Source organism: Salvelinus namaycush, chromosome 29, assembly GCF_016432855.1.
Source record: "Salvelinus namaycush isolate Seneca chromosome 29, SaNama_1.0, whole genome shotgun sequence".
NCBI lineage: Eukaryota > Metazoa > Chordata > Actinopteri > Salmoniformes > Salmonidae > Salvelinus > Salvelinus namaycush.
Window position 1 is genome coordinate 27,669,253 of NC_052335.1, and position 25,712 is coordinate 27,694,964.

General features: G+C 47.6%; 1 protein-coding gene across 3 annotated transcripts in view; it reads left to right on the top strand.

The window, feature by feature from the left end:
* The window catches only part of LOC120023910 (AT-rich interactive domain-containing protein 1B-like), an 86,952-nt gene that overhangs the window by 37,447 nt on the left and 23,793 nt on the right, over positions 1-25,712 (top strand). For all 3 annotated transcript variants that reach the window (XM_038968011.1, XM_038968010.1, XM_038968012.1), the window contains 4 exons: positions 15,489-15,723; positions 16,735-16,824; positions 18,874-19,050; positions 21,337-21,700. In XM_038968011.1, the coding sequence (XP_038823939.1) occupies positions 15,489-15,723; positions 16,735-16,824; positions 18,874-19,050; positions 21,337-21,700 (866 nt within the window). The remainder of the gene's footprint in view (positions 1-15,488; positions 15,724-16,734; positions 16,825-18,873; positions 19,051-21,336; positions 21,701-25,712) is intronic.

The following is a 25,712-nucleotide window of genomic DNA, read 5'->3' on the forward strand; positions in this document are numbered from 1 at the left end:
GCCTGCCTCTGTGTCTCAGCCTCTGTGCCTGCCTCTGTGTCTCTGCTTCTGTGCCTGCCTCTGTGTCTCAGCCTCTGTGCCTGCCTGTGTCTCTGCCTCTGTGCCTGCCTCTGTGTCTCAGCCTCTGTGCCTGCCTCTGTGTCTCAGCCTCTGTGCCTGCCTCTGTGTCTCAGCCTCTGTGCCTGCCTGTGTCTCTGCCTCTGTGCCTGCCTGTGTCTCTGCCTCTGTGCCTGCCTGTGTCTCTGCCTCTGTGCCAGCCTGTGTCTCTGCCTCTGTGCCAGCCTGTGTCTCTGCCTCTGTGCCAGCCTGTGTCTCTGCCTCTGTGCCAGCCTGTGTCTCTGCCTCTGTGCCAGCCTGTGTCTCTGCCTCTGTGCCAGCCTGTGTCTCTGCCTCTGTGCCTGCCTCTGTCTCTGTGCCTGCCTCTGTGCCTGCCTCTGTGCCAGCCTGTGTGCCTGCCTCTGTGCCAGCCTGTGTCTCTGCGCCTGCCTCTGTGCCTGCCTCTGTGCCAGCCTGTGTGCCTGCCTCTGTGCCTGCCTCTGTGCCAGCCTGTGTCTCTGCCTCTGTGCCAGCCTGTGTCTCTGCCTCTGTGCCAGCCTGTGTCTCTGCCTCTGTGCCTGCCTCTGTGCCAGCCTGTGTGCCTGCGTCAGTCCTACATGTGGGGCCCTGTCCACGGTACCCTTATCTGTCAGAAAACAGCATGATGGAGGAATAGGAAGGAGCGAGCATGGCTCACACTGCGTAGCTTTGGCCTTATAATGCATCCCCTACTGACTGCTTCTCTCTCTCGTACAAAACACTGCTGCCGGGCCAGCCATTCAAACTGTGTGTCTGAGTGATAGTGTGAAGGCTCTCTCCTCACCTTGAGCTGAGTTAGTACATACCCCCCCCCCCCCCCCCCCCCCATACCACATTGAAATGGCTTCATGAGCCCTGGTCAGTAGTGCACTATAAAGGGAATAGGGTGCCATTTGGGACGTAGATCATTCCTTAAAGATGTTTAATACGAGGGAGGCAGCAGGAGGAACCATGCTGTAGTAAGCTAAGAGGCTCTGTGGTTGTGATGTCTGTCTGCTGCGTGTGGTTACAGACACATGCTAATGCAGCTAGTGCTAGCAGGCTCAACTACGGACCGGCTCACTACGGACTTCAAACACGGCCAGCTATTGATTACTCACAAGTGTGTGTACACACACATTCCAATCAAACTCACTCAAGACACACAGATGACACCACCTTTGTACTAGGGGGCAGACAATGCTGGTGCCTATATAATGTCAGGAATGAAACCCACCAGGTTAGCTGTCAAATGCCATATTGGGCTAGACTAACAGATCAGTTTTATTACTACTGGGGTTGTCAAAGTTAACGGTGTAATAGTGTGACATGTATATCGCTGTCATTTTTGGGATGCCGTCTCCATTTCTTCACCGCACGTGTTTCCGCACGGACCCTTTTAATTAATGGCAGGACGCAACACGGCTGCAGTCAATGTCTGTTCCTTTACACATCTGAAGACGGTGTGCCTCTAGCTAAAATCATGTCAAAGTTATGCCCAATGTTACTGGAGCTATGTTCCTCCTAGCTGCCGTGGAGCGCATGTCGCTGCCCTTTTAAACTACTCACCAGACCAAGTTTTTTGGGGTTTGATAATGAGGTTGCTAGCATCCTGATAACTTGACCACTGACAAGGCTATGCAGAAGAGGAACTGAGCAGGAATAGGCTTCTCAAAGAGATACTTCAAAGGTAGGCTGCATATGCCCAGAGTGGGGTGTGTATGATTGTGTGTTTTTAAGTTTATTTTTGTCACGTGCGCTAGTACAGTGAAATGTCTTTCTAGCTCTTTCCCAACAGTGTGTGAGAGCAGAGTAAGTGAGAGAGGGGGTGAGGGGTGGAGGGAGTGTGTAAGCCTGTGTGTGTCAAGTTATCTGAACAGTCAAGATGGTTTGTTTTAAAAGTTCTTATTCTTTTTTTTCTTTCTGTTGTCACACCCCTTTAGAATGCCTGAATCTTCAACAGTACATCTGTGTGTTGTGAGCAAACTTCAAGAACATTGATAAGAGGCAGCAGGGCCACTGACACATTGATAAGAGGCAGCAGGGCCACTGACACATTGATAAGAGGCAGCAGGGCCACTGACACATTGATAAGAGGCAGCAGGGCCACTGACACATTGATAAGAGGCAGCAGGGCCACTGACACATTGATAAGAGGCAGCAGGGCCACTGACACATTGATAAGAGGCAGCAGGGCCACTGACACATTGATAAGAGGCAGCAGGGCCACTGACACATTGATAAGAGGCAGCAGGGCCACTGACACATTGATAAGAGGCAGCAGGGCCACTGACACATTGATAAGAGGCAGCAGGGCCACTGACACATTGATAAGAGGCAGCAGGGCCACTGACACATTGATAAGAGGCAGCAGGGCCACTGACACATTGATAAGAGGCAGCAGGGCCACTGACACATTGATAAGAGGCAGCAGGGCCACTGACACATTGATAAGAGGCAGCAGGGCCACTGACACATTGATAAGAGGCAGCAGGGCCACTGACACATTGATAAGAGGCAGCAGGGCCACTGACACATTGATAAGAGGCAGCAGGGCCACTGACACATTGATAAGAGGCAGCAGGGCCACTGACACATTGATAAGAGGCAGCAGGGCCACTGACACATTGATAAGAGGCAGCAGGGCCACTGACACATTGATAAGAGGCAGCAGGGCCACTGACACATTGGGAGCATTCATAGCTGTAGCTGTGTTAGTGACTTGTGGCGTTTATGGTGTAAAATGCTATTAAAACATTCTGATATAGATAATGTTTTGTTTCCATACCTTAGAATCAAAGTATGCCTGTAACTAAATGCACTGCTTTTTAAATGGAAATAATCTTTCTTTTGGGTCAAATTCGATTAACTAATGCCATTAACTTGATTAATCGTTTGACAACCCTAATTACAACTACTTTGAGAGACAAATGATGAAATTGTGCGTGCGACAGACATGTGCGTATTGTGGCAACCACAGGGTTCTCACAGCAGAGCCAATCAAAGGACAGGTGTGAGCTGTAGGAGCACAATTATTGAACTGTGTGTGTTTGAGAGGGAGGACTAATGGTGTAATTCATTTTCCTAGGCCTCGGCGTGTGCTTTTCATGTCACACAAACACACGCAGACGGCGGTGCCTCTTGACGTGTTTTTTACCCAACTTCTCCCGCTGTTTTCTTCCCATTTTGTGAAAATGATGGGTTAAGGAAAGATAAATATTTGAATGAAAAAACAATGGAACTGACTGTTTACTGGTGGGAGAAAAGGAGAGCGTGCAGCTCAGTGAGTTAGAGGGGGAGGGAGAGAACACGAACTGAGAATGAGACATACGATGATTTAAAAGGTCTAGTGAAGGATGAGAGCCCAGAAGTCGTTTCAGAGGCAGCAAAATGCACCGCAATAACTAAACCAGCGAAGCAAGGGGGCGGCTGCTGAGTTTGAAAGATTACAGCAGAGGGAGGGAAGAAGAACAGCCTGCATTCTGTGTTCCCTCTTCTTTCTCTGTCTGCTGACAAGCATTTGGCCGTCGTCCAATCTAAAACAACTAGCCTCCCTCTCTCCCTCCGTTCTGTTGGATCTTTCTGCTGTTCCCCTTACACACACTCACATTATTTTCTCCTCTTTCCCCCCTCCCCACTCTGTGTCTGCTCCCATCCCCTCCCCACTCTGTGTCTGCTCCCATCCCCTCCCCACTCTGTGTCTGCTCCCATCCCCTCCCCACTCTGTGTCTGCTCCCATCCCCTCCCCACTCTGTGTCTGCTCCCATCCCCTCCCCACTCTGTGTCTGCTCCCATCCCCTCCCCACTCTGTGTCTGCTCCCATCCCCTCCCCACTCTGTGACTGCTCCCATCCCCTCCCCACTCTGTGTCTGCTCCCATCCCCTCCCCACTCTGTGTCTGCTCCCATCCCCTCCCCACTCTGTGTCTGCTCCCATCCCCTCCCCACTCTGTGTCTGCTCCCATCCCCTCCCCACTCTGTGTCTGCTCCCATCCCCTCCCCACTCTGTGTCTGCTCCCATCCCCTCCCCACTCTGTGTCTGCTCCCATCCCCTCCCCACTCTGTGTACTCTGTCTGCTCCCATGAGTGAGAGGGGGTGGGTAGGGGCCTTGCCTGCCTGCTTTCCTCTGAGAGCACAGCTGCAGTGAAGCAGACACATTGGGCCTGCCACACTGATGTTAAAGCTTGCTGCTCCCCCCACCCACACACACTGCATTCTAATTACTTGCAGGCTGAAAGGAGTGTTGTTTATTCTAAGACCTAGAGGCTGATCTACATCCTGTGACTGTTACCTTCTCTTCTCCCTCCTGTACCCTTCATCTCTCTTCCCTTCCTCCCCCCTCCTGTACCCTTCATCTCTCTTCCCTTCCTCCCTCCCTCCTGTACCCTTCATCTCTCTTCCCTTCCTCCCGCCCTCCTGTACCCTTCATCTCTCTTCCCTTCCTCCCTCCCTCCTGTACCCTTCATCTCTCTTCCCTTCCTCCCTCCCTCCTGTACCCTTCATCTCTCTTCCCTTCCTCCCTCCCTCCTGTACCTTTCATCTCTCTTCCCTTCATCCCTCCCTCCTGTACCCTTCATCTCTCTTCCCTTCATCCCTCCCTCCTGTACCTTCATCTCTCTTCCCTTCCTCCCGCCCTCCTGTACCCTTCATCTCTCTTCCCTTCCTCCCGCCCTCCTGTACCCTTCATCTCTCTTCCCTTCCTCCCGCCCTCCTGTACCCTTCATCTCTCTTCCCTTCCTCCTGTACCTTTCATCTCTCTTCCCTTCCTCCCGCCCTCCTGTACCTTTCATCTCTCTTCCCTCCCTCCCTCCTCCCTCCCGTACCCTTCATCTCTCTTCCCTCCCTCCCTCCCTCCCTCCCTCCCTCCTGTACCCTTCATCTCTCTTCCCCCCTCCCTCCCTCCTGTACCCTTCATCTCTCTTCCCTCCCTCCCTACCTACCTCCTGTACTCTCCCTTCCTCTCTCCTGTACCCTTCATCTCTCTTCCCTTCCTCCCGCCCTCCTGTACCTTTCATCTCTCTTCCCTTCCTCCCGCCCTCCTGTACCTTTCATCTCTCTTCCCTCCCTCCCTCCCTCCTCCCTCCCGTACCCTTCATCTCTCTTCCCTCCCTCCCTCCCTCCTGTACCCTTCATCTCTCTTCCCCCCTCCCTCCCTCCTGTACCCTTCATCTCTCTTCCCTCCCTCCCTACCTACCTCCTGTACTCTCCCTTCCTCTCTCCTGTACCCTTCATCTCGTACCCTTCATTTCCCTCCCTCCTGTACCCTTCACCTCTTTTCCCTCCCTCCTGTACCCTTCATCCCTCCTTTGATTCGTCTCTCTTTCCTCTGTGCGTTGCGGCCCACTCCCCATAATTAGAATGCGCACAAGGGGGATGAGCTGGAGGGAAAGGAGAGAGGAGGAGGGGAGACTTAAGGCAGGCAGAGCTGCGAGCTGGTTGGCTGAGCCACTGGCAAAGGGCGGAGGGGGGATGGGTTGCCACTCTGCTATTGGTTGGCCTGAGGCCCAGGGACAGATTGGGGGGGGGTTGAGCGGATGGGAGCTCTAGTGTTGTGCCTCTCTCCTACAGGGAGCTCCGCTCATCAAACCCACCACAGCATTGAGGGGGAAAATCAGCAAAATGCTGTCTGTTATTACACTGTGGGTGTGACAGGGAAAGACGCCCTACCAACTATTTCTCTCTTCAAATCACTAGCACTCAGAATGCACTGTGCTGTTAGCTGAACTGGAAGATGAAACAGTATTGTAGTCATAGGTAAGCTTGGTACAGACTACAAGAGGACTGGATTCCCTAACCTGCCCAGTCTGTGTCTATGCTACATCCCAAATGGCACCCTATGTAGTACACTACTTTTGACCAGGGTCTATAGGGTAGTGCATGGTTTCCCAAACTCGGTGTCTCTGTCTGTCTGTATACCAGTCTTCCTTGTTCTCTCCCAGTCTCTGTCAATTCAATAGCCTTTATTTTCATGGTAAATTACTTACATTGTCAAAATACACATATAACAACAATGGTGGGACCAACAGCAATATGACATCAATAATAATAGTAGTAGTGGAACTGGTATCACCATTAACAGCAACATTAATGAGAATAATACATTAAAGCAATAGTGAGTCTCAACATGACAGAAGACACGGTATGAAAGCCAAAACAAAACGGGAAATATTATTGACATTACACTGCACTTTCACTGTCCGTCCCCACTACAGTACCCCCCGCCTCTCTTTAACTACTCTCTCCATCTCACCCATTTCTTCACCGTACTGCGTCACCATGAGAATGAACCATGAACAAAGGGAAGGGGTGTCCAGGGAGATTCTGGGTCAAGATAAACATCCAGTCAGTTTCACATTGGTTGCCATTCATTAGTGCACACAAAAAGAAAAAGAAAATGTTTTGCAACATAAACAAGTTTCTCGCTCGCTCTTCCGCATCGCTCTCGCGCTCTCCCTCATCTCGCTCGCGCTCTCCCACATCTCGCTCACGCTCTCCCTCATCTCGCTCGCGCTCTCCCTCTTTTTATTTTTTTATTTAACCAGGTAGGCCAGTTGAGAACAAGTTCTCATTTACAACTGCGACCTGGCCAAGATAAAGCAAAGCAGTGCGACACAAACAACACAGCGTTACACATGAGATAAACAAACATACGTCAATAACACAATAGAAAAATCTATATACAGTGTGTGCAAATGTAGTAAGATTAGGGAGGTAAGGCAATAAATAGGCCATAGTAGCGAAATAATTACAATTGAGCAATTAAACACTGGAGTGATAGATGTGTAGAAGATGAATGTGCAAGTAGAGATACTGGGGTGCAAAGGAGCAAAAAAATAAATAACAGTATGGGGATGAGGTAGTTGGGTGGGCTATTTACAGATGAGCTGTGTACAGGTGCAATGATCGGTAAGCTGCTCTGACAGCTGATGCTTAAAGTTTTTGAGGGAGATATGACTCCAGCTTCAGTGATTTTTTGCAATTCGTTCCAGTCATTGACAGCAGAGAACTGGAAGGAAAGGCGGCCAAACGAGGAGTTGGCTTTGGGGGTGACCAGTGAGATATACCTGCTGGAGCACATGCTACGGGTGGGTGCTGCTATGGTGACCAGTGAGCTGAGATAAGGCGGGGCTTTACCTAGCAAATACTTATAGATAACCTGGAGCCAGTGGGTTTGGCGACGAATATGAAGTGAGGGCCAGCTAACGACAGCATGCAGGTCGCAGTGTTGGGTAGTATATGGGGCTTTGGTGACAAAACGGATGGCACTGTGATAGACTGCATCCAGTTTGCTGAGTAGAGTGTTGAAGGCTATTTTATAAATGACAACGCCGAAGTCAAGGATCGGTAGGATAGTCAGTTTTACTAGGGTAAGTTTGGCAGCATGAGTGAAGGATGCTTTGTTACGAAATAGGAAGCCGATTCTAGATTTAATTTTGGATTGGAGATGCTTAATGTGAGTCTGGAAGGAGAGTTTACAGTCTAACCAGACACCTAGGTATTTGTAGTTGTCCACATATTCTAAGTCAGAACCATCCAGAGTAGTGATGCTAGTCGGGCGGGCAGGTGCAGGCAGCGATCGGTTGAAGAGCATGCATTTAGTTTTACTTACATTTAAGAGCAGTTAGAGGCCACGGAAAAGAGTGTATGGCATTGAAGCTCGTCTGGAGGTTTGTTAACAGTGTCCAAAGAAGGGCCAGAAGTGTACAGAATGGTGTCGTCTGCATAGAGGTGGATCAGAGAATCACCAGCCGCAAGAGCAACATCATTGATGTATACAGAGAAAAGAGTCGGCCCAAGAATTGAACCCTGTGGCACCCCCATAGACTGCCAGAGGTCCGGACAACAGGCCCTCCGATTTGACACACTGAACTCTATCTGAGAAGTAGTTGGTGAACCAGGCGAGGCAGTCATTTGAGAAACCAAGGCTGTTGAGTCTGCCAATAAGAATGCAGTGATTGACAGTCGAAAGCCTTGGCCAGGTCGATGAATACGGCTGCACAGTATTGTCTTTTATCGATGGCAGTTAGGATATTGTTTAGGACCTTGAGCGTGGCTGAGGTGCACCCATGACCTGCTCGGAAACCAGATTGCATAGCGGAGAAGGTACGGTGGGATTCAAAATGGTCGGGGATCTGTTTGTTAACTTGGCTTTCGAAGACTTTAGAAAGGCAAGATGGGATAGATATAGGTCTGTAACAGTAACGGTCCAGATTTTGCAGCTCTTTCAGGACATCAGCTATCTGGATTTGGGTGAAGGAGAAACGGGGAGGTTTGGGCAAGTTGTTGTGGGGGGTGCAGAGTTATTGACAGGTGTAGGGGTAGCGAGGTGGAAAGCATGGCCAGCTGTAGAAAAATGCTTATTGAAATTCTCGATTTATCGGTGGTGACAGTGTTTCCTAGCCTCAGTGCAGTGGGCAGCTGGGAGGAGGTGCTCTTATTCTCCATGGACTTTACAGTGTCCCAGAACTTTTGGGAGTTTGTGCTACAGGATGCAAATTTCTGTTTGAAAATGCTAGCCTTATCTTTCCTAACTGCCCGTGTATTTTGGTTCCTAACTTCCCTGAAAAGTTGCATATCGCGGGGGCTTTTCGATGCTAATGCAGTACGCCACAGGATGTTTTTGTGCTGGTCAAGGGCAGTCAAGTCTGGAGTGAACCAAGGGCTATATCTGTTCTTAGTTCTACATTTTTTGAATGGGGCATGCTTATTTAAGATGGTGAGGAAAGTACATTTAAAGAATAACCAGGCATCCTCTGCTGACGGAATGAGGTCATTATCCTTCCAGGACATCCGGGCCAGGTCGATTAGAAAGGCCTGCTTGCAGAAGTGCTTTAGGGAGCATTTGACAGTGATGAGGGGTGGTCGTTTGACCGCGGACCCATTACGGACGCAGGCAATGAGGCAGTGATCGCTGAGATCCTGGTTGAAGACAGCAGAGGTGTATTTAGAGGGCAGGTTGGTCATGATGATATCTATGAGGGTACCTGTGTTTACAGATTTAGGGTTGTACATGGTAGGTTCCTTGATAATTTGCTCGCTCGCTCCCTCATTTTGCTCCCTTCATTTCGCTCGCTCTTGCTCTCTTCCTCCCTCGTCTCGCTCGCTCCTGCTCTCTCTCTCTCTCTCATTGATTGTCTGGAGGATGAGAGAGAAGGTAATTACATTTTTCTTCATCTAAATCAAAGAAAATGAAAGTCTTGGGACAGTCCCTAATTTTTCACAATGCTTTATGTTCTCCCCCTCCTTGTTCCTCTTTTCCTTTGTTCCAAATCGTACTGGTGAATCTGTTCTACACCACCCCCCCTCTCTGTCCCGTAGTGCTACCCTAGTCAAATAAGGAATTTATTGTATTAATGATACTGCTCAGCTATATTTGGTTTTTACACACACGCTCAGCCTCAATCACACACATTCACCCTTAGAGAAATCAGTCAGATTGCTGCTGTCCCCGTTCCCCACTATTTCTTACATGCTGTCATTAAGTCTCAATTATTTTCCAGCACGCAGGAGCGTGTGTGTCGTCTGACTGCTACTCATGATTTGTAAATGCTGATGCCCCTCTCTGTAGCTCCTTGGGATGGGGTTGTTCCATTGTATTGTCAGCAGCTATTCCTTCCCCCATGCCTCTCTTCCCCTTCCATATTTCAGTTGTCTCCTCTTATGGCATCCCCATTCCTTATTGGTAGTTGGATAATTCAGTCCCGGAGCTGGTTGGCTGTAGCCTGTCATGGTTTGAGTGGCTACCTGTTAAGGTAAAGGTTTTTGTCCCAAATGGCGCCCTATTCCCTATATATGGGCCCTGGTCAAAAGTAGTGTGCACTGTAGTGTTGTCACGATACCAGGTTTCCTATCACAATACTCGATACATCACAACACCACGCAAAAAAAAGAAGCCGTTTTAGCCCAAGTCATAGAATAGCACTTGATCCAGACAGATTAACTCAGCTACTGTTCTGTTCAGTCGCTGGGTGTCTTTTGAGATCAATATCATTGTATGTGACAAATGTTGTGTCAATGTTTTTTGACAGCCATGTACACATTAATTGAATCGATTGTTTTTACCAAAGTCAAATTGATTGTACAAAGCAACATAATTGTAATCATTTAGTTGAATGGTAAATCTCTATTGATAAACTGGGTAAATCAAGATGTAGACTAGGTCTATTCACAATACAGGTGAATGGATATTATTCAAATAGGAGTGTTGAGTTATTGAGGCTGATTTCACGGGGTTAAAGATGACAAACGATCCCATCCATTTAGGACTTATATTATTGGCAATTGCTAAGAGAACAGTATTGTACTGATTTAACAACATTTGCATAAAAGTGTGCGCTGTCTCTTTAAGAAATGAATGAACCACTTTGTTTTTATTGTCGCAAAAGTACAGAAGTTTTGATTACAGTGCACTAGTGTTACACGGTATAAGGGAATAGGGTGCAATTTGGGACGAAGCCAACCAGGACATCCAGAGCCACGGCGATGAGCGCCGTCTGAAACGGGGACATCAAACACAACAAAAAGCCTCTGTTAGCTGTCAATATTTTAATTGGGCGTGAGTGTGTGAGGTTGTCCCCGGAGGGCCATGCGTGTGTTGGCGGAAGGAGAGACTCCATCACACCAACCCTCAGGCTAAATAGGAGACAGGATGAGAGGGGAGAAAAGGCAAGGAGTACCACATGTTTCTATTTCAGCCCCCTCTCAATTTGTCCTCTTTTATGATCCTACTGCTACAGCAGTGCTTATGGAGTACTCTTCTGAAAGGTGCAGCCAGTCAGTGTGCATATGAACTGGTTTTCAGAGGGCTGAAGACGGAAGAAGAACCTTGACTTCTATGCACATCACAGAACCAATAACAGTGTCACTCTCGCTCTCATTACTATGTTGCACCAGTGCCTGAAAGCTGTTTTTCGTCCTTCAGTCTCTCTGCTTTTACTCTGCTTTGTAGTGGTGTTGGTGTTAAACTGGGTGGCTGGTGCATCTTCCTATCCCAGCACACACACTCCCACCCATAGTGGGGCCAGATGGAGAAGTAATCCAGTCCTCTGATATGGGTTCAGGCATCAGAACATACACGTCACCCTGAGTTCGATTATCAGGAATCCGGCAAATGGATGTACCATCAAACTCATCTAAAGTTGTCCTCAGAAGAAAAGCCCATCAGTCCTCTTTTGAACATGGCATGATTGTGCCGCCTCATCCCTACCCCAGAGAGACTGTGTGCCCTCCCCACTGGAGGCTGTCTGTCTAATCTCCCATCCACCACTCTGCACCGAGTCACGTTCCCACTGTCTCTAGACACGCGGCATCTCCCGAGAGCGCTCATCAAACTTAATACGCCAGGCAGCGCTCCTTGTCAGATTTCACAGAGTCTGATTCCCCTCCTTAGCCTTCTGAATGTCTCTGTGTGCGTACACCACAGTGTTCTGCTCAGGACCACTGCCACCGCTGCTACCCCCTACTGGGACACATTTGATGGGGGAGAGATCTAGGCCCAGGCGGTCCCACTGGCCTTCCTTGGCTTTTACTATTTTCTCAATAGCATATTTGTCAAAGGCAATACTTTTCTTCAAACTATATGGACAGAATCAAACGTATGGGGAATGAGAAGACGATGGCGGGGTGCCCTGGTGAATGTGTCGTCTGTCTGCCCATCAGCAACATCTTGGGTGCGTTGTGTCCAAATAGCCAGGCTATGAGCAGACAGGGCAGCGATGTGCTTACTCCCCCACACTGTGCACAGTCAGCACACTGCCCCTTGCTGCCTGGGGTGAATCACACGCTGACACACACACAGGCTGAGCCATTCTGGGAGCTGAGAAATTAGCGAGCTGGGAAACAGATTTTCAGCAGGTGAACAAAACTGGAAAGCAACTTTCTCTCTCTGCAATGTGGCGCATGTGTGCATGGCTCCTTCATGGTCCCATTTCAAATGTTTCCGTAGCAACCCACGTTTATTTATCCCTCTTCTTTCACTGCCGTGTCCATAGTGACAGAGCAGGGTGAGGAAAGGGAGGCGGTTAAAAAGCCTGAATAATTATATCAATAAAGTTAGTAAGCTGGGGCCACTAACGAATGGGAATAATTATATCTGTAAATAAGCAGCACAAGTCTGGAGGAATATATGTAAACAGGTAGTGGTCCCCCAGTGCCTTTTCAATTGGTGAAATAAAGGGCTTTGTTGTTGAAATATGTAACACGTGCTGAAAACTGAAGAGAAGACCTTGGGTTGCATCCCAAATGCTGCCCTATTCCCTTTATAGTGCACTACTTTTGACTAGAGCCCTATGTACTCCTATGAAGTGTGCTATGTAGGGAATTGTTTGTCACGTGCCGAATACAACAGGTGTAGACTTTACTGTGAAATGCTCACTTACGATCCCTTCTCAACAAAGCAGAATTTAAAAAGTCAAGAAAAAAGGTGATGGTAATAAAATAACAATAATGAGGCTAGATACAGACGGGCTAGATACAGGCGGGCTAGATACAGGCGGGCTAGATACAGGCGGGCTAGATACAGGCGGGCTAGATACAGGCGGGCTAGATACAGGCGGATACAGACGGGCTAGATACAGGCGGGCTAGATACAGGCGGGCTAGATACAGGCGGGCTAGATACAGGCGGGCTAGATACAGGCGGGCTAGATACAGGCGGGCTAGATACAGGCGTACCAGTACAATGTGCAGGGGTACGAGGTAGTCCAGGCAATATGTACATGTAGGTAGGGGTAAAAGTGACTAGGCAATCAGGATAGATAATCTCGTAGCTGCAGCGTATGTGGGGAGTGAGAGTGTGTGTAGTATGGTAGAGTCCAGTGAGTGTATAGAGCCAGCGCAAGAATGTCAGTGCAAAAAAGAATACCCTTTTATACAATAAACAAAACATAATTACAAATAAAACCAATAAAAGGCGGTCAATGCAAATATTAGGGACGCTGCCCCCAACCCCCATTACCTCTAATGATGGTGAGTAGGAGCATCCAACCCCCATTACCTATAATGATGGTGAGTAGGAGCATCCAACCCCCATTACCTATAATGATGGTGAGTAGGAGCATCCAACCTCCATTACCTATAATGATGGTGAATAGGAGCATCCAACCCCCATTACCTCTAATGATGGTGAATAGGAGCATCCAACCTCCATTACCTATAATGATGGTGAATAGGAGCATCCAACCCCCATTACCTCTAATGATGGTGAATAGGAGCATCCAACCCCCATTACCTATAATGATGGTGAGTAGGAGCATCCAACCCCCATTACCTATAATGATGGTGAGTAGGAGCATCCAACCTCCATTACCTCTAATGATGGTGAATAGGAGCATCCAACCTCCATTACCTATAATGATGGTGAGTAGGAGCATCCAACCCCCATTACCTATAATGATGGTGAGTAGGATCATCCAACCCCCATTACCTATAATGATGGTGAATAGGAGCATCCAACCCCCATTACCTATAATGATGGTGAGTAGGAGCATCCAACCCCCATTACCTATAATGATGGTGAATAGGAGCATCCAACCCCCATTACCTCTAATGATGGTGAGTAGGAGCATCCAACCCCCATTACCTCTAATGATGGTGAGTAGGAGCATCCAACCCCCATTACCTATAATGATGGTGAGTAGGAGCATCCAACCTCCATTACCTCTAATGATGGTGAATAGGAGCATCCAACCCCCATTTTACCTATAATGATGGTGAGTAGAAGCATCCAACCTCCATTACCTCTAATGATGGTGAGTAGGAGCATCCAACCCCCATTACCTCTAATGATGGTGAATAGGAGCATCCAACCCCCATTACCTCTAATGATGGTGAATAGGAGCATCCAACCCCCATTACCTATAATGATGGTGAGTAGGAGCATCCAACCCCCATTACCTCTAATGATGGTGAATAGGAGCATCCAACCTCCATTACCTCTAATGATGGTGAATAGGAGCATCCAACCTCCATTACCTCTAATGATGGTGAATAGGAGCATCCAACCCCCATTACCTCTAATGATGGTGAATAGGAGCATCCAACCCCCATTACCTCTAATGATGGTGAATAGGAGCATCCAACCCCCATTACCTCTAATGATGGTGAATAGGAGCATCCAACCCCCATTACCTCTAATGATGGTGAATAGAAGCATCCAACCCCCATTACCTATAATGATGGTGAGTAGGAGAATCCAACCCCCATTACCTCTAATGATGGTGAATAGGAGCATCCAACCCCCATTACCTCTAATGATGGTGAGTAGGAGCATCCAACCCCCATTACCTCTAATGATGGTGAGTAGGAGCATCCAACCCCCATTACCTCTAATTATGGTGAGTAGGAGCATCCAACCCCCATTACCTCTAATGATGGTGAATAGGAGCATCCAACCCCCATTACCTCTAATGATGGTGAATAGGAGCATCCAACCCCCATTACCTCTAATGATGCTACCCTGTGATGGTGAACTAGAAAACCCTTTGGGACACATGTAGGAGCTTGAGAGGAGTACAGTAGGGTGCATTGCACAGTAGGGTGCATTGCATTCAAGTGCAATTGGCTGATTTAGTCTGAGTGATTTTTAAATGCATAGCTGGGATGCTATTAACTGCAGTGTGGCGCTGTGGGTATTTTAAGTGACTGGTCATAAAGTAAGTGGTTGTTAAAGCCTCAGATGAAGTGTCATATTGACAGGTGACAGGTCGTAGGTAAGAGCTGCCTGCTTGCCAGCTGGGAGAGGCCACCGACCACACCGTTTACACAACTATCAAAAGCGCAGAGGGAGAAAGGGAGGCACATTGGAGGGCAACACGTTGGCACTATTAAACTCTCCATTCTTCATTTGGTATTGAGGACATTTGGCATGGCTCTCTTTTGTAGGTACATTGGCCAAATCTGCTTAAATTTGAGGTGTTTATGCCCAGTTAAGTAAATTGGTGATTGTTGCCATGATGCTGGTTGCCATGATGCTGGTTACATCCCAAATGGCATCCTATTCCCTATAAAGTACACTAGTTTTGATCAGGCCTCTGGTTAATAGAAGTGCACTATATAGGGAATAGGGTGCCATTTGTTTCTCTGGCTGTTAAAGCAGTAGTATAGACTGAGAGACGGCCATCTGGCCTGCCTGGTTTTGGCTTTAACTGAATTTGGTAAAACCTTCCTCCTGGACATCAAGAGATTTCCAACACTCCCAATGTCTTTCTGTCTATGTTGGACGTTATGTCAAGTGACTGGTAAAGTTTTTACCATCTGCTGGTAAAGAATGCTTAGTGTCATTTCTTCTGGGTCATGTTCGTTCAGGGTACACAACGGAGCACAATTTAAAATGTTTTGCAGGTAGTCGCTCCCTGTTTCAGTCCATTTTCTTCAGTTTGGTGCCGAATGAACACAACCCAGGCTTTCCCCTTGGTTCCTCTCTCCTCTTCTGTTCCAGGACCTGTCTGGGTCTATAGATGACCTTCCCACGGGCACAGAGGTGGCTATCAGCTCAGCGGTCAGTGCTTCGGGGTCCACCAGCAGCCAGGGCGAGCAGAGTAACCCGGCCCAGTCGCCCTTCTCACCCCACATGTCCCCTCGCCTGCGTAGCGGCCCCTCCCCCTCCCCCGTGGGATCACCCGTGGGTTCCAGCCAATCGCGCTCCGGACCAATCTCCCCCGCCAGCGTCCCAGGTATAGAACGAATCCCTGCCACCATGCACCTAGGTCTAGGAGACACCTACACACTCTACCACATCTCACACACACACACACACACACACACACACACACTCTACCACATCTCACACACACACACACACACACACACACACACACACACACACACACACACACACACACTCTACCACATCTCTCACACACACACACCTACTGCGGATAGGGAGTAAGGACCAGTGTGCTAGGCTTGATACAGTAACTGAATGTGTAGTATTTCATCCATTATATTTCAGAGAGCAGTTCTGACACACTGAGACAGCCACAGTGGAGCTGCAACAGCTCTGGTTGTCATGACTGGCTCTTCTGTGGAAGAAAAAAGAGCTCCTTTGTCTCATTCCAGTCAGTTCTTTCTGAACTTCTTTTGAGTTAGTGACTCTATAGTAGCTAGTCACAGTGGGAGGGGGAGAGACGTCTGTTCTTATATCTGTACAGGCAGCTGGGGCAGTCAGGGGAGGTTCTCTAGCTGGTTTATCCTCCAGCTCCAAAACAAAGACCTCGGTCATTAAAATAGTTTCTAAACTATGTTAGCAGTTCGGAGTCACTTTAACACAATTACTCTCCCACAGTGCAGCGTGTTGTTGGCCTTGTTGACTCCAGGGCTGGACTAGTTGGGGGAGTTTTGTTGTTATTTGCGGCCAAAGTTAGTTCATTCCCCTTCTCTCTCGCTGCTCTGGGTGATAACTAGGTCGATGGGAGACCATTTAGCCGTTGACACCCACACACGCTCTCACCCCTACTGGGAGAGCTGTCAGTCATTAGCCCCCACACTGAGGTACCAGTTGACGTGTGATCTCTGCATGCCATCGCCAGGGAAACAGCTACACACACACACACTGTAGGGCTCATTAGGGAGGGGTTCCTTTAGCTGGACACACTGCTGCTCTTCAGGCCATCACACTGACACGAAGGAGCTGGGGACGTGTGTGTGTGTGTGTCCCACTGACGCTTGCCCCTCTCTCCTCCCAGGCACCCAGATGGCCCCACAGACCCCTGGGAACATGTCTGATGTGGGTTCCCATTCCACCCTGAGCCAGTCCCCCATGTCTCAGGAGAGAGGTGAGATTCTCCTGCACATTACACCCCATGTGACTCACAACCCCCCTCTTCCGGGAGATTTAACATGAAGTCAGAGTAATCAGCAACTAACTCGTAAATCCACGGCCGATTCTGTGGTCAAATCCATGTTCGTTTCAACAGTGGTTTGCTACAGAAGGTCCCCTCTGGTGTACACAGTCTGACACCAGGATGGAAGTCATCTAATTGGACACCATAAGCCGTAGTCCCTCTCTAATGATGTATAGCAGTGAACCTCTGAGTCCATTTCTCCTGCTGGGTTTTCCATAGGATCATTAGTACAACAGATTAGCCATAGATTCCACTCCCTCTATACCTCTGGGCTGCTGTCAGCACCGGGCCAGAACTTCAGCATGTTTCCCACCTATAGGGCTCTGGTCAAAAGTAGTGCACTATGTAGGGAATATGGTGCAATTTAGCACATAGGCTCTGCCTTTATAGAGTAACCATGGCTGTGCCTCTCAGGGGCTGCCAATATGGTTGTCAGTGACCGAGCAGTCAGACATGTCAATCAGGCTGTTTTCTATGGCCCACCCTCAGCCCAGCCAGCCAGCCCAGCACTGGGTAAAGGCCTAGCAAGTAATAGTCAAAATAACACCTCAGCTGCCAGCTAGGCAGAACCTTTTTCTCACTGTCTAAAGGGGAGCATTGTAACAGTGGTGGCATTAATACAAACGATTGGTCACTCCGTGGCCCAAGCTTGGGGAGCGGAGTCTATTGAAATGGAGCATGTGAGTGCTGTACCAGCTGCTGAACCACGGGGAAGGGGGAAGTCATCAGCTTTTCCTATTGGCCTTATCAGGACTGTATGAAGAGTATTTTATCAGGATCCCCATTAGCTACTGTTAAAGCAGCAGCTACTCTTCCTGGGGTCCACATGAAACATGTCATAATACAGAACATGAATAGACATGTACATCACAAGGACAGAAATACTTAAAATAAGAATAGATGTGTAAAATAGGTCAATGGAACTCGACCAAAACAATGGAAATGCCATGGAAACGCATGGGGGAAAGATCTCCTCATTGCACCCCCAGTTAAATGTGCCTACATTTTAGTGTATTTCAGATTATTTTTGAGGTAAAAATTGAAGTGTGGATGTCAATCCCAACACATGTCCATGTCATCGTCACCAATCAACTGCATTACAGTTAAAAACTGACTACACCACCCGTTTCTGTATGCGAGCTATGCTGCCAGTTTATACGCACTGAAGTTGGCATTTAACAGTCACTTTTAAACCTGAAAAGGGACAACTTCTAAATGTTATGCAGTGAAAACAGCCAAATGGGACATTAGTAACCACATTGTGGGCCTGTTAAAATGCGTCAATCATTAGATCAGATTTGTTGAATGTGTTCCAATCCGGCGTCCTTCTATCCCCCATAGTCTGCATTCCATTGACCTCTTAACCGCATCTGTACATGCTTTCATACATTAATGCCTTAGCATTCCATGCATCATGTACTCATTCATATTTAAAGGGATAGTTCACCCAACTGAATTTCTTTCTTACTGTGTCTATTTACTGATTACATGGTAAGTAAACCAGTATGTCATTTGGGTGAGCTATCCCTTTGAGAGGTAGTGAGTTTGTGTATTCAAGTGGTTGTATCACTCCTCTGCCCTTAGAATGAGGTTTTGATCAAGTGAGATGAAAAGATCACATTTCAAACAGATGGGAGACCTGTTCCATGGCGGGCGGGCAGATGTATTAGCTATTGTTCTATTTGTCACCCGTTCAGATCAGTTTAAATGTCGATTTGGACGTTTGCTGTAGCATTTGGTAGTGCTTTTCAAAGGCAAAGGTAAGTGTTACCATTCAACTCAAGCGAGTACACTTCAATTGAACTCAATTGCTACATTGACAATTGGGTTCAAATATAATGGAGTCTGAGAGGAAAATGTCTCCTTTTAAGAGTAGCTAGGTTACCTCAGTCCTAACCTTCCTGTAGTTCTGCTTTCAATTAGAATTATTTTAACAGCTCTCTCTCTCTCCTTTCGCTCTCATTCTTTTGTTCTTTCCAGGGTTCCCACCTGCCATGCAGCGGAACACCACAGTCCCCCAGCAGTCGGGTCAGGGACCTGCCATGTCCCCTCACTCGTCCCCCGGGGGCACCATGCTCCCCCAGAGCTCCTACCACCAGCTGCAGGGGGGCCCCGGCCCCTCGTACGGACCCCAGACCGGCCAGTACGGCCCCCAAGGTAATATTCCACTCCGGGGTGACGTTTTCCCTAAGTACAGATCTAGGGTCAGCTTCCCCTCCCCAAACCTAACCTTAACCATTAGGTAGCCCCCCCCCCCCTTTTTTTTAAGGACCAATAAATGTTGTTATTATTATTATTGTCATTTTTTTTTTTTTACGTCAAATAGGAACTCAGTTGGGGTCAACTTACTGTTAATAGAATACACAAGGTGCAATTTTGAAATGTGGTTGTGCATCAGCAGTCACTCAATTAACCCATGTCAGCAAAAAGTATACGGTACGCAGACCCACGAGCCACTGCAGCCCCTCATGAGTTCCAGTTTTTGGTAGCCTCACCCCCATACCTGGGAGACCTTTTCCATGGCAACTTCACCCTACTCCTAATATTCCTCCAAGGTAACACATCCTCCATGCTCGTGGCTGATGATGATAATATTCCTCCAAGGTAACACATCCTCCATGCTAGTGGATAATGATGATAATATTCCTCCAAGGTAACACATCCTCCATGCTAGTGGATAATGATGATAATATTCCTCCAAGGTAACACATCCTCCATGCTAGTGGATGATGATGATAATATTCCTCCAAGGTAACACATTCTCCATGCTCGTGGATGATGATGATAATATTCCTCCAAGGTAACACATTCTCCATGCTCGTGGATGATGATGATAATATTCCTCCAAGGTAACACATCCTCCATGCTAGTGGATGATGATGATGCTGGTGCCCATACAGCCTGTTAATTCACACTGGCCTTTCCACATCAGAACTCTCTCTCCCCTGTAGCAGGAGGCTAGTGGAATGGTGGCAATTCTATGACTATATTCTATGGCCCAACATACATTTCTACAGGGTTGGAGAGATCAGGGTTTTTCCACAGTTTAGTAAATCTCCAATCAACCTCCCAGGTGTTCCATGCTTTGCATATACTGTAGCCTACTTTGCATCTCTCTTTCTCTCTCTCACACACCTGTCTGGGGTAGAGGAGGAGACTTGTTCCATCTCTTTTTATGTGGCTGATTGTGCTATCCAGCACACCTGGTTTTAAGTACTATTTGAAATCATTTCCCTCCGATGCGTGTCGCAATGGAACCAATAGAAGTTTCCCAAAACTCCAAACCCCGCCCACCTAGTATTTGAACCCAAGTCTTTGTAGTGTCCAGAGCCAGACACCAGGCACACAGCAGGGACTATTAATCAGGCATCTGGAGCAGGGAGAGCGGGTGGGGGCAGAGACCCGAGCTATGAAAACACACACACATTGGTCACGCATTCATCAAGGCATGCTACAACACACGAGATGGATTACCGTAATGACCTAATTTGTGTGAGCTCCGTTCCAGATGAGCGCGCACGACGTCCATGGGTCGGTTTTCACAGAGTAGATTGATGAATGCTGCACGCTTTCATCCAGTCAACCAACTGGTTGACAGCACACCACATTACACCACTAATTCACATAACTCAATGCAAACGTCTCACTTCTACAGAAAGACTAAAATAGAAGCCCCTTTCACTACTAACTATAAGCACCAGCACAGAGCAGTACAGTTGATCACTGTGAACAGACAGGACTGGTTCTGCATCCCAAATGTGTGTCTATTGGGCCCTGGTCAAAATAGTGCACCAAATAGGGAATAGGGTGCTGTTTGGGAAGCAAAATGACTGTGGCCACTCGGGGAGGATGACCTTGTCTGATCCATGTCACAGCCCTGTGTTCCCCCAGGGAAGTTCTAGGATTAACATGACTACAGAGAAGCTGATGCTGCCAGTGAATTTCCATATAATTGGCAGAGTCCCAGAACCTCATCCCCTTCTCCTCTCCTTTGCCTGTGAGCAAAGCTCGTTATAGGGATGGAACCAGAATAACTCCAGGAAGAGCCAAAATAGCAGCTCTCCCTGAAACGCCACGGCCGAGTTAATGTATTTTTGGAAGTCTCACATGACATCAAAAGTGTGTGTGTGTGTGCGCTTTTTTTCTCTCTTGCGAAATACCCTATGAAAGATTGGTCTGGCTGGAGTACAGAATCTGAAACAGAGGAACATGAGGCAATGCTCTGTTCAAATCACACAAGCTGTGTGTCCCAAATAGAACCATATTCCCTATGTTCTTTTGAGCAGGGCCTGTCCTTTTGAAAGAAATAACATGGATAGGTGAATGAAGTATCTGTGAATCAAGCCAATTCCAGTGTTCTTAAGTTCTGATGAACATAACATGGCTAACCTGATGATCCTCAGTCTTAATGTTGATGACTTACTCTATTCTCTGTCTCTCCAGGTAACTACCCCAGGCCCCCTAACTACGGTGGGACCCCCAGTGCCAACTACAGCGGCCCCGGCCCTGGCATGAGCAACAGCCTGGGCATGAACGCCAGTAGCCCCATGCACGGCCAGGGACCTGGGCAGCCCTGTGGCTCCATGCCTGCCGGGCGAGGCCTGGGTCCGGGGGCCAGTGGGCGACCCTACCTCGGTGCCAATACCAACACCATGGCCCCCACCTCTCCCAGCATGCCGCAGCCTGCCGGACAGGGCCAGGGCATGAGACCGCCCCTGCCCAGTGTTAACCAGGAGGCAGGTCTGTGCCCTGGAACCAACGCCATGCAGGGGCCCAACGCTGGTCCCAACCCTTCTGCACAGGGCAGGTGAGTCAGGACAGGGGCCACAGAAGCGATACAGTACCCATCCTAAATGGTACCCTACCCCGATATAGTGCACTACTTTTTGACCAGGGCCCATTGGGAATTCCATAGGGCTCTGGTCAAAAGGAGTGCGCTAGAGTGTAGGGAATGGGTGCCATTTTGGGATTTAACACCACGGGTCATTCTTGTGTATAAGTTCTTCACATTCACTACTCCACACCCCACATATCCTCATTCAGTCATCATCCACACTCGAAGGTTATGAGGTGTGTAGTAAACGCAGTTAGTTTGTCCTCATGTGTCTGTGTGAGTTTGGAAACCAAAGGGTTTCTCTCTCCTCCCTCACGTCAGGCCTCCCTACGCGCGCTCCCCTGCCTACCCCGGCCTGAGTTGTCCTGGGGCGTGCCCTCGCCTCTCTCCTCATCATTCTCCCTCCTTATTTTTAAAGAAAAGCGCATTTTTTGTCCATTTAAATAACATCAAATTGATCAGAAATACAGTGTAGACATTGTTAATGTTGTAAATGACTATTGTAGCTGGAAACGGCAGATTATTTTAAAATGTAAAAGAAAATCATGGAATATCTACAGAGGCCCACTATCAGCAACTGTGTTAGCTAATCCAAGTTTATCATTTTAAAAGGCTAATTGATTTTGCAATTATGTTAGCACAGCTGAAAACTGGCCTTCTTTAGACTAGTTGAGTATCTGGAGCATCAGCATTTGTGGGTTCAATTACAGGCTCAAAATGTCCAGAAACAAAACTTTCTTCTGAAACTCGTCAGTCTATTCTTGTTCTGAGAAATGAAGGCTATTCCATGCAAGAAATTGCAAAGAAACTGAAGATCTCGTACAACGTGGTGTACTACTCCCTTCACAGAGCAGTGCAAACTGGTTCTAACCAGAATTGAAAGTGGGAGGCCCCGGTGCACAACTGAGCAAGAGGACAAGTGCCTTCGTGTCTAGTTTGAGAAAAGACCCTTCACAAGTCCTCAACTGGCAGCTTCATTAAATAGTACCCACAAAACACCAGTCTCAACATCAACAGTGAAGATGTGGGGATGCTGGCCTTCTAGGCAAAGAAAAAGCCATATCTCAGACTGGCCAATAAAAATAAAATATTAAGAAGGGCAAAAGAACACACACTGGACAGAGGAATATTGGAAAATAGGTGTTATGGACAGACAAATCTAAGTTTGAGGTGTTCGGATCACAAAGAAGAACATTTGTGAGATGCAGGAAAAATGAAAAGATGCTGGAGGAGTGCTTGACGCCATCTGTCAAGCATGGTGGAGGCAATGTGATGGTCTGGGGGTGCTTTGGTGGTGGTAAAGAGGGAGATTTGTACAGGGTAAAAGGGATATTGAAGGAGGAAGGCTATCACTCCATTTTTCAACGCCATGCCATATCCTGTGGACGGTTCTTAATTGAAGCCAATTTCCTCCAACAGGACAATGACCCAAAGCACAGCTCCAAACTATGCAATAATTATTTAGGGAAGAAGCAGTCAGCTGGTATTCTGTCTATAACGGAGTGGCCAGCACAGTCACCGGATCTCAACCCTATTGAGCTGTTGTGGGTGCAGCTTGACCGTATGGTATGTAAGAAGTTCTCATCAAGCCAATCCAACTTGTGGGAGGTGCTTCAGGAAGCATGGGGTGAAATCTCTTCAGATTACCTCAACAAATTGACAACTAGAATGCCAAAGGTCTGCAAGGCTGTAATTGCTGCAAATGGAGGATTCTTTGATGAAAGCAAAGTTTGAAGGACACAATTATTATTTCAATTAAAAATGTATAACCTTGTCAGCGTCTTGACTATTTCCTATTCATTTTGCAACTCATTTCATGTATGTTTTCATGGAAAACAAGGACATTTCTAAGTGACCGCAAACTTTTGAATGGTGGTGTATGTCAAAACTGTAACTAGGCCACTCAGGAACATTCACTGTCTTCTTGGTAATCAACTCCAGTGTAGATTTGGCTTTGTGTTTTAGGTTAGTCTTGCTGAAAGGTGAATTAATCTCCCAGTCTCTGGTGGAAAGCAGACTGAACCAGGTTTTCCTCTAGGATTTTGCCTGTGCTTCATCTCCCAGTGTCTGTTGGAAAGCAGACTGAACCAGGTTTTCCTATAGGATTTTGCCTGTGCTTCATGTCCCAGTGTCTGTTGGAAAGCAGACTGAACCAGGTTTTCCTATAGGATTTTGCCTGTGCTTCATCTCCCAGTGTCTGGTGGAAAGCAGACTGAACCAGGTTTTCCTATAGGATTTTGCCTGTGCTTAGCGCCATTCCGTTTCTTTTTTATCCTGAAAAAAATGCGCATTCTGTACAGGCTTCCTTTTTTTCACTCTGTCAATTAGGTTACTATTGTGGAGTAACTAACATGCTGCTCCATCCTCAGTTTTCTCCCATCACAATCATTAAACTCTAACTGCTTTAAAATCACCATTGGCCTCATGGTAAAATCCCTGTGCGGTTTCCTTCCTCTCCGGCAAGCGGGTTAGGAAGGACGCCTGTATCTTTTGTAGTTACACGGTGTATTGATACACCATCTAAAGTGTAATTAATAACTTCACCATGCTCAAAAAGATATTCAATGTCTGCTTTTTACCCATCTACCAATAGGTGCCCTCCCTAGTCTTTGTGGTTTAATCTGTGTTTGAAATTCACTGCTTGACTGAGGGACCTTACAGATACTTGTGTGGGGTACAGAGATGAGGTAGTCATTCAAAAATCATGTTAAACACTATTTTACACAGTGAGTCCATGCAACTTATGTGACTTGTTAAGTACGATTTTACTCCTGAACGTATTTAGGCTTGCCATAACAAAGAGGTTGAATACTTAGTGACTGAAGACATTTCATCTTTTCATTTTTAATTAATTAGTAAATAACTCTTAACATAATTCCACTTTGACATCATGGGTATTTGTGTGTGTGTTGGCCAGTGGCCAAAAATCACAATTGAACCTTTGGCAGCGATTACAGCCTCGAGTCTTCTTGGGTATGACGCTACAAGCTTGACACACCTGTGTTTAAGGAGTTTCTCCCATTCTTCTCTGCAGATCCTCTCAAGCTCTGTCAGGTTGGATGGGGAGCGTTGCTGCACATCTATTTTCTGGTTTCTCCAGAGATGTTCAAGTCCGGGCTCTGGCTGGGCCACTCAAGGACATGCAGAGACTTAGCCAAGACAACGCAGGAGTGGCTTCAGGATGTGTGCTTAGGGTCGTTGTCCTGTTGTAAGGTGAACCTTTGCACCAGTCTGAGGTCCTGAGTGCTCTGGAGCAGGTTTTAATCTCTGTACTTTGCTCCGGTGATCTTTGCCTCGATCCTGACTAGTCTCCCAGTCCCTGCCGCTGAAAAAAATCCCCACAGCATGATGCTGCCACCACATGCTTCACCGTAGGGATGGTGCCAGGTTTCCTCCAGACGTGACGCTTGGCATTCAGACCAAACAGTTCAATCTTGGTTTCATCAGACCAGAGAATCTTGTTTCTCATGGTCTGAGAGTCTTTAGGTGCCTTTTGGCAAACTTCATGTGCCTTTTACTGAGGAGGCGCTTTCGTCTGGCCACTCTACCGTAAACACCTAATTGGTTGAGTGCTGTGGAGATGGTTGTCCTTCTGGAAGGTTGTTCCATCTCCACAGAGGAACTCTAAAGCTCTGTCAGTGTGACCATTGGGTTCTTGGTCACCTCCCTGACCAAGGCCCTTCTCCCCCGATTGCTCAGTTTGGCCGAGCAGCCAGCTCTAGGAGAAGTCTTGGTGGTTCCAAACTTCTTCCATTTAAGAATGATGGAGGCCACTGTGTTCTTGGGGACCTTCAGTGTTGCATTAATGTTTTGGTTCCATTCTCCAGATCTGTGCCTCGACACAATCCTGTCTTGGAAATCTACAGACAATTCCTTCAACCTCATGGCTTGGTTTTTGCTCAGACATTCACTGTCAACTGTGGGACCTTACACAGACAGGTGTGTGCCTTTCCAAATCATGTCCAGTCAATTGAATTTACCACAG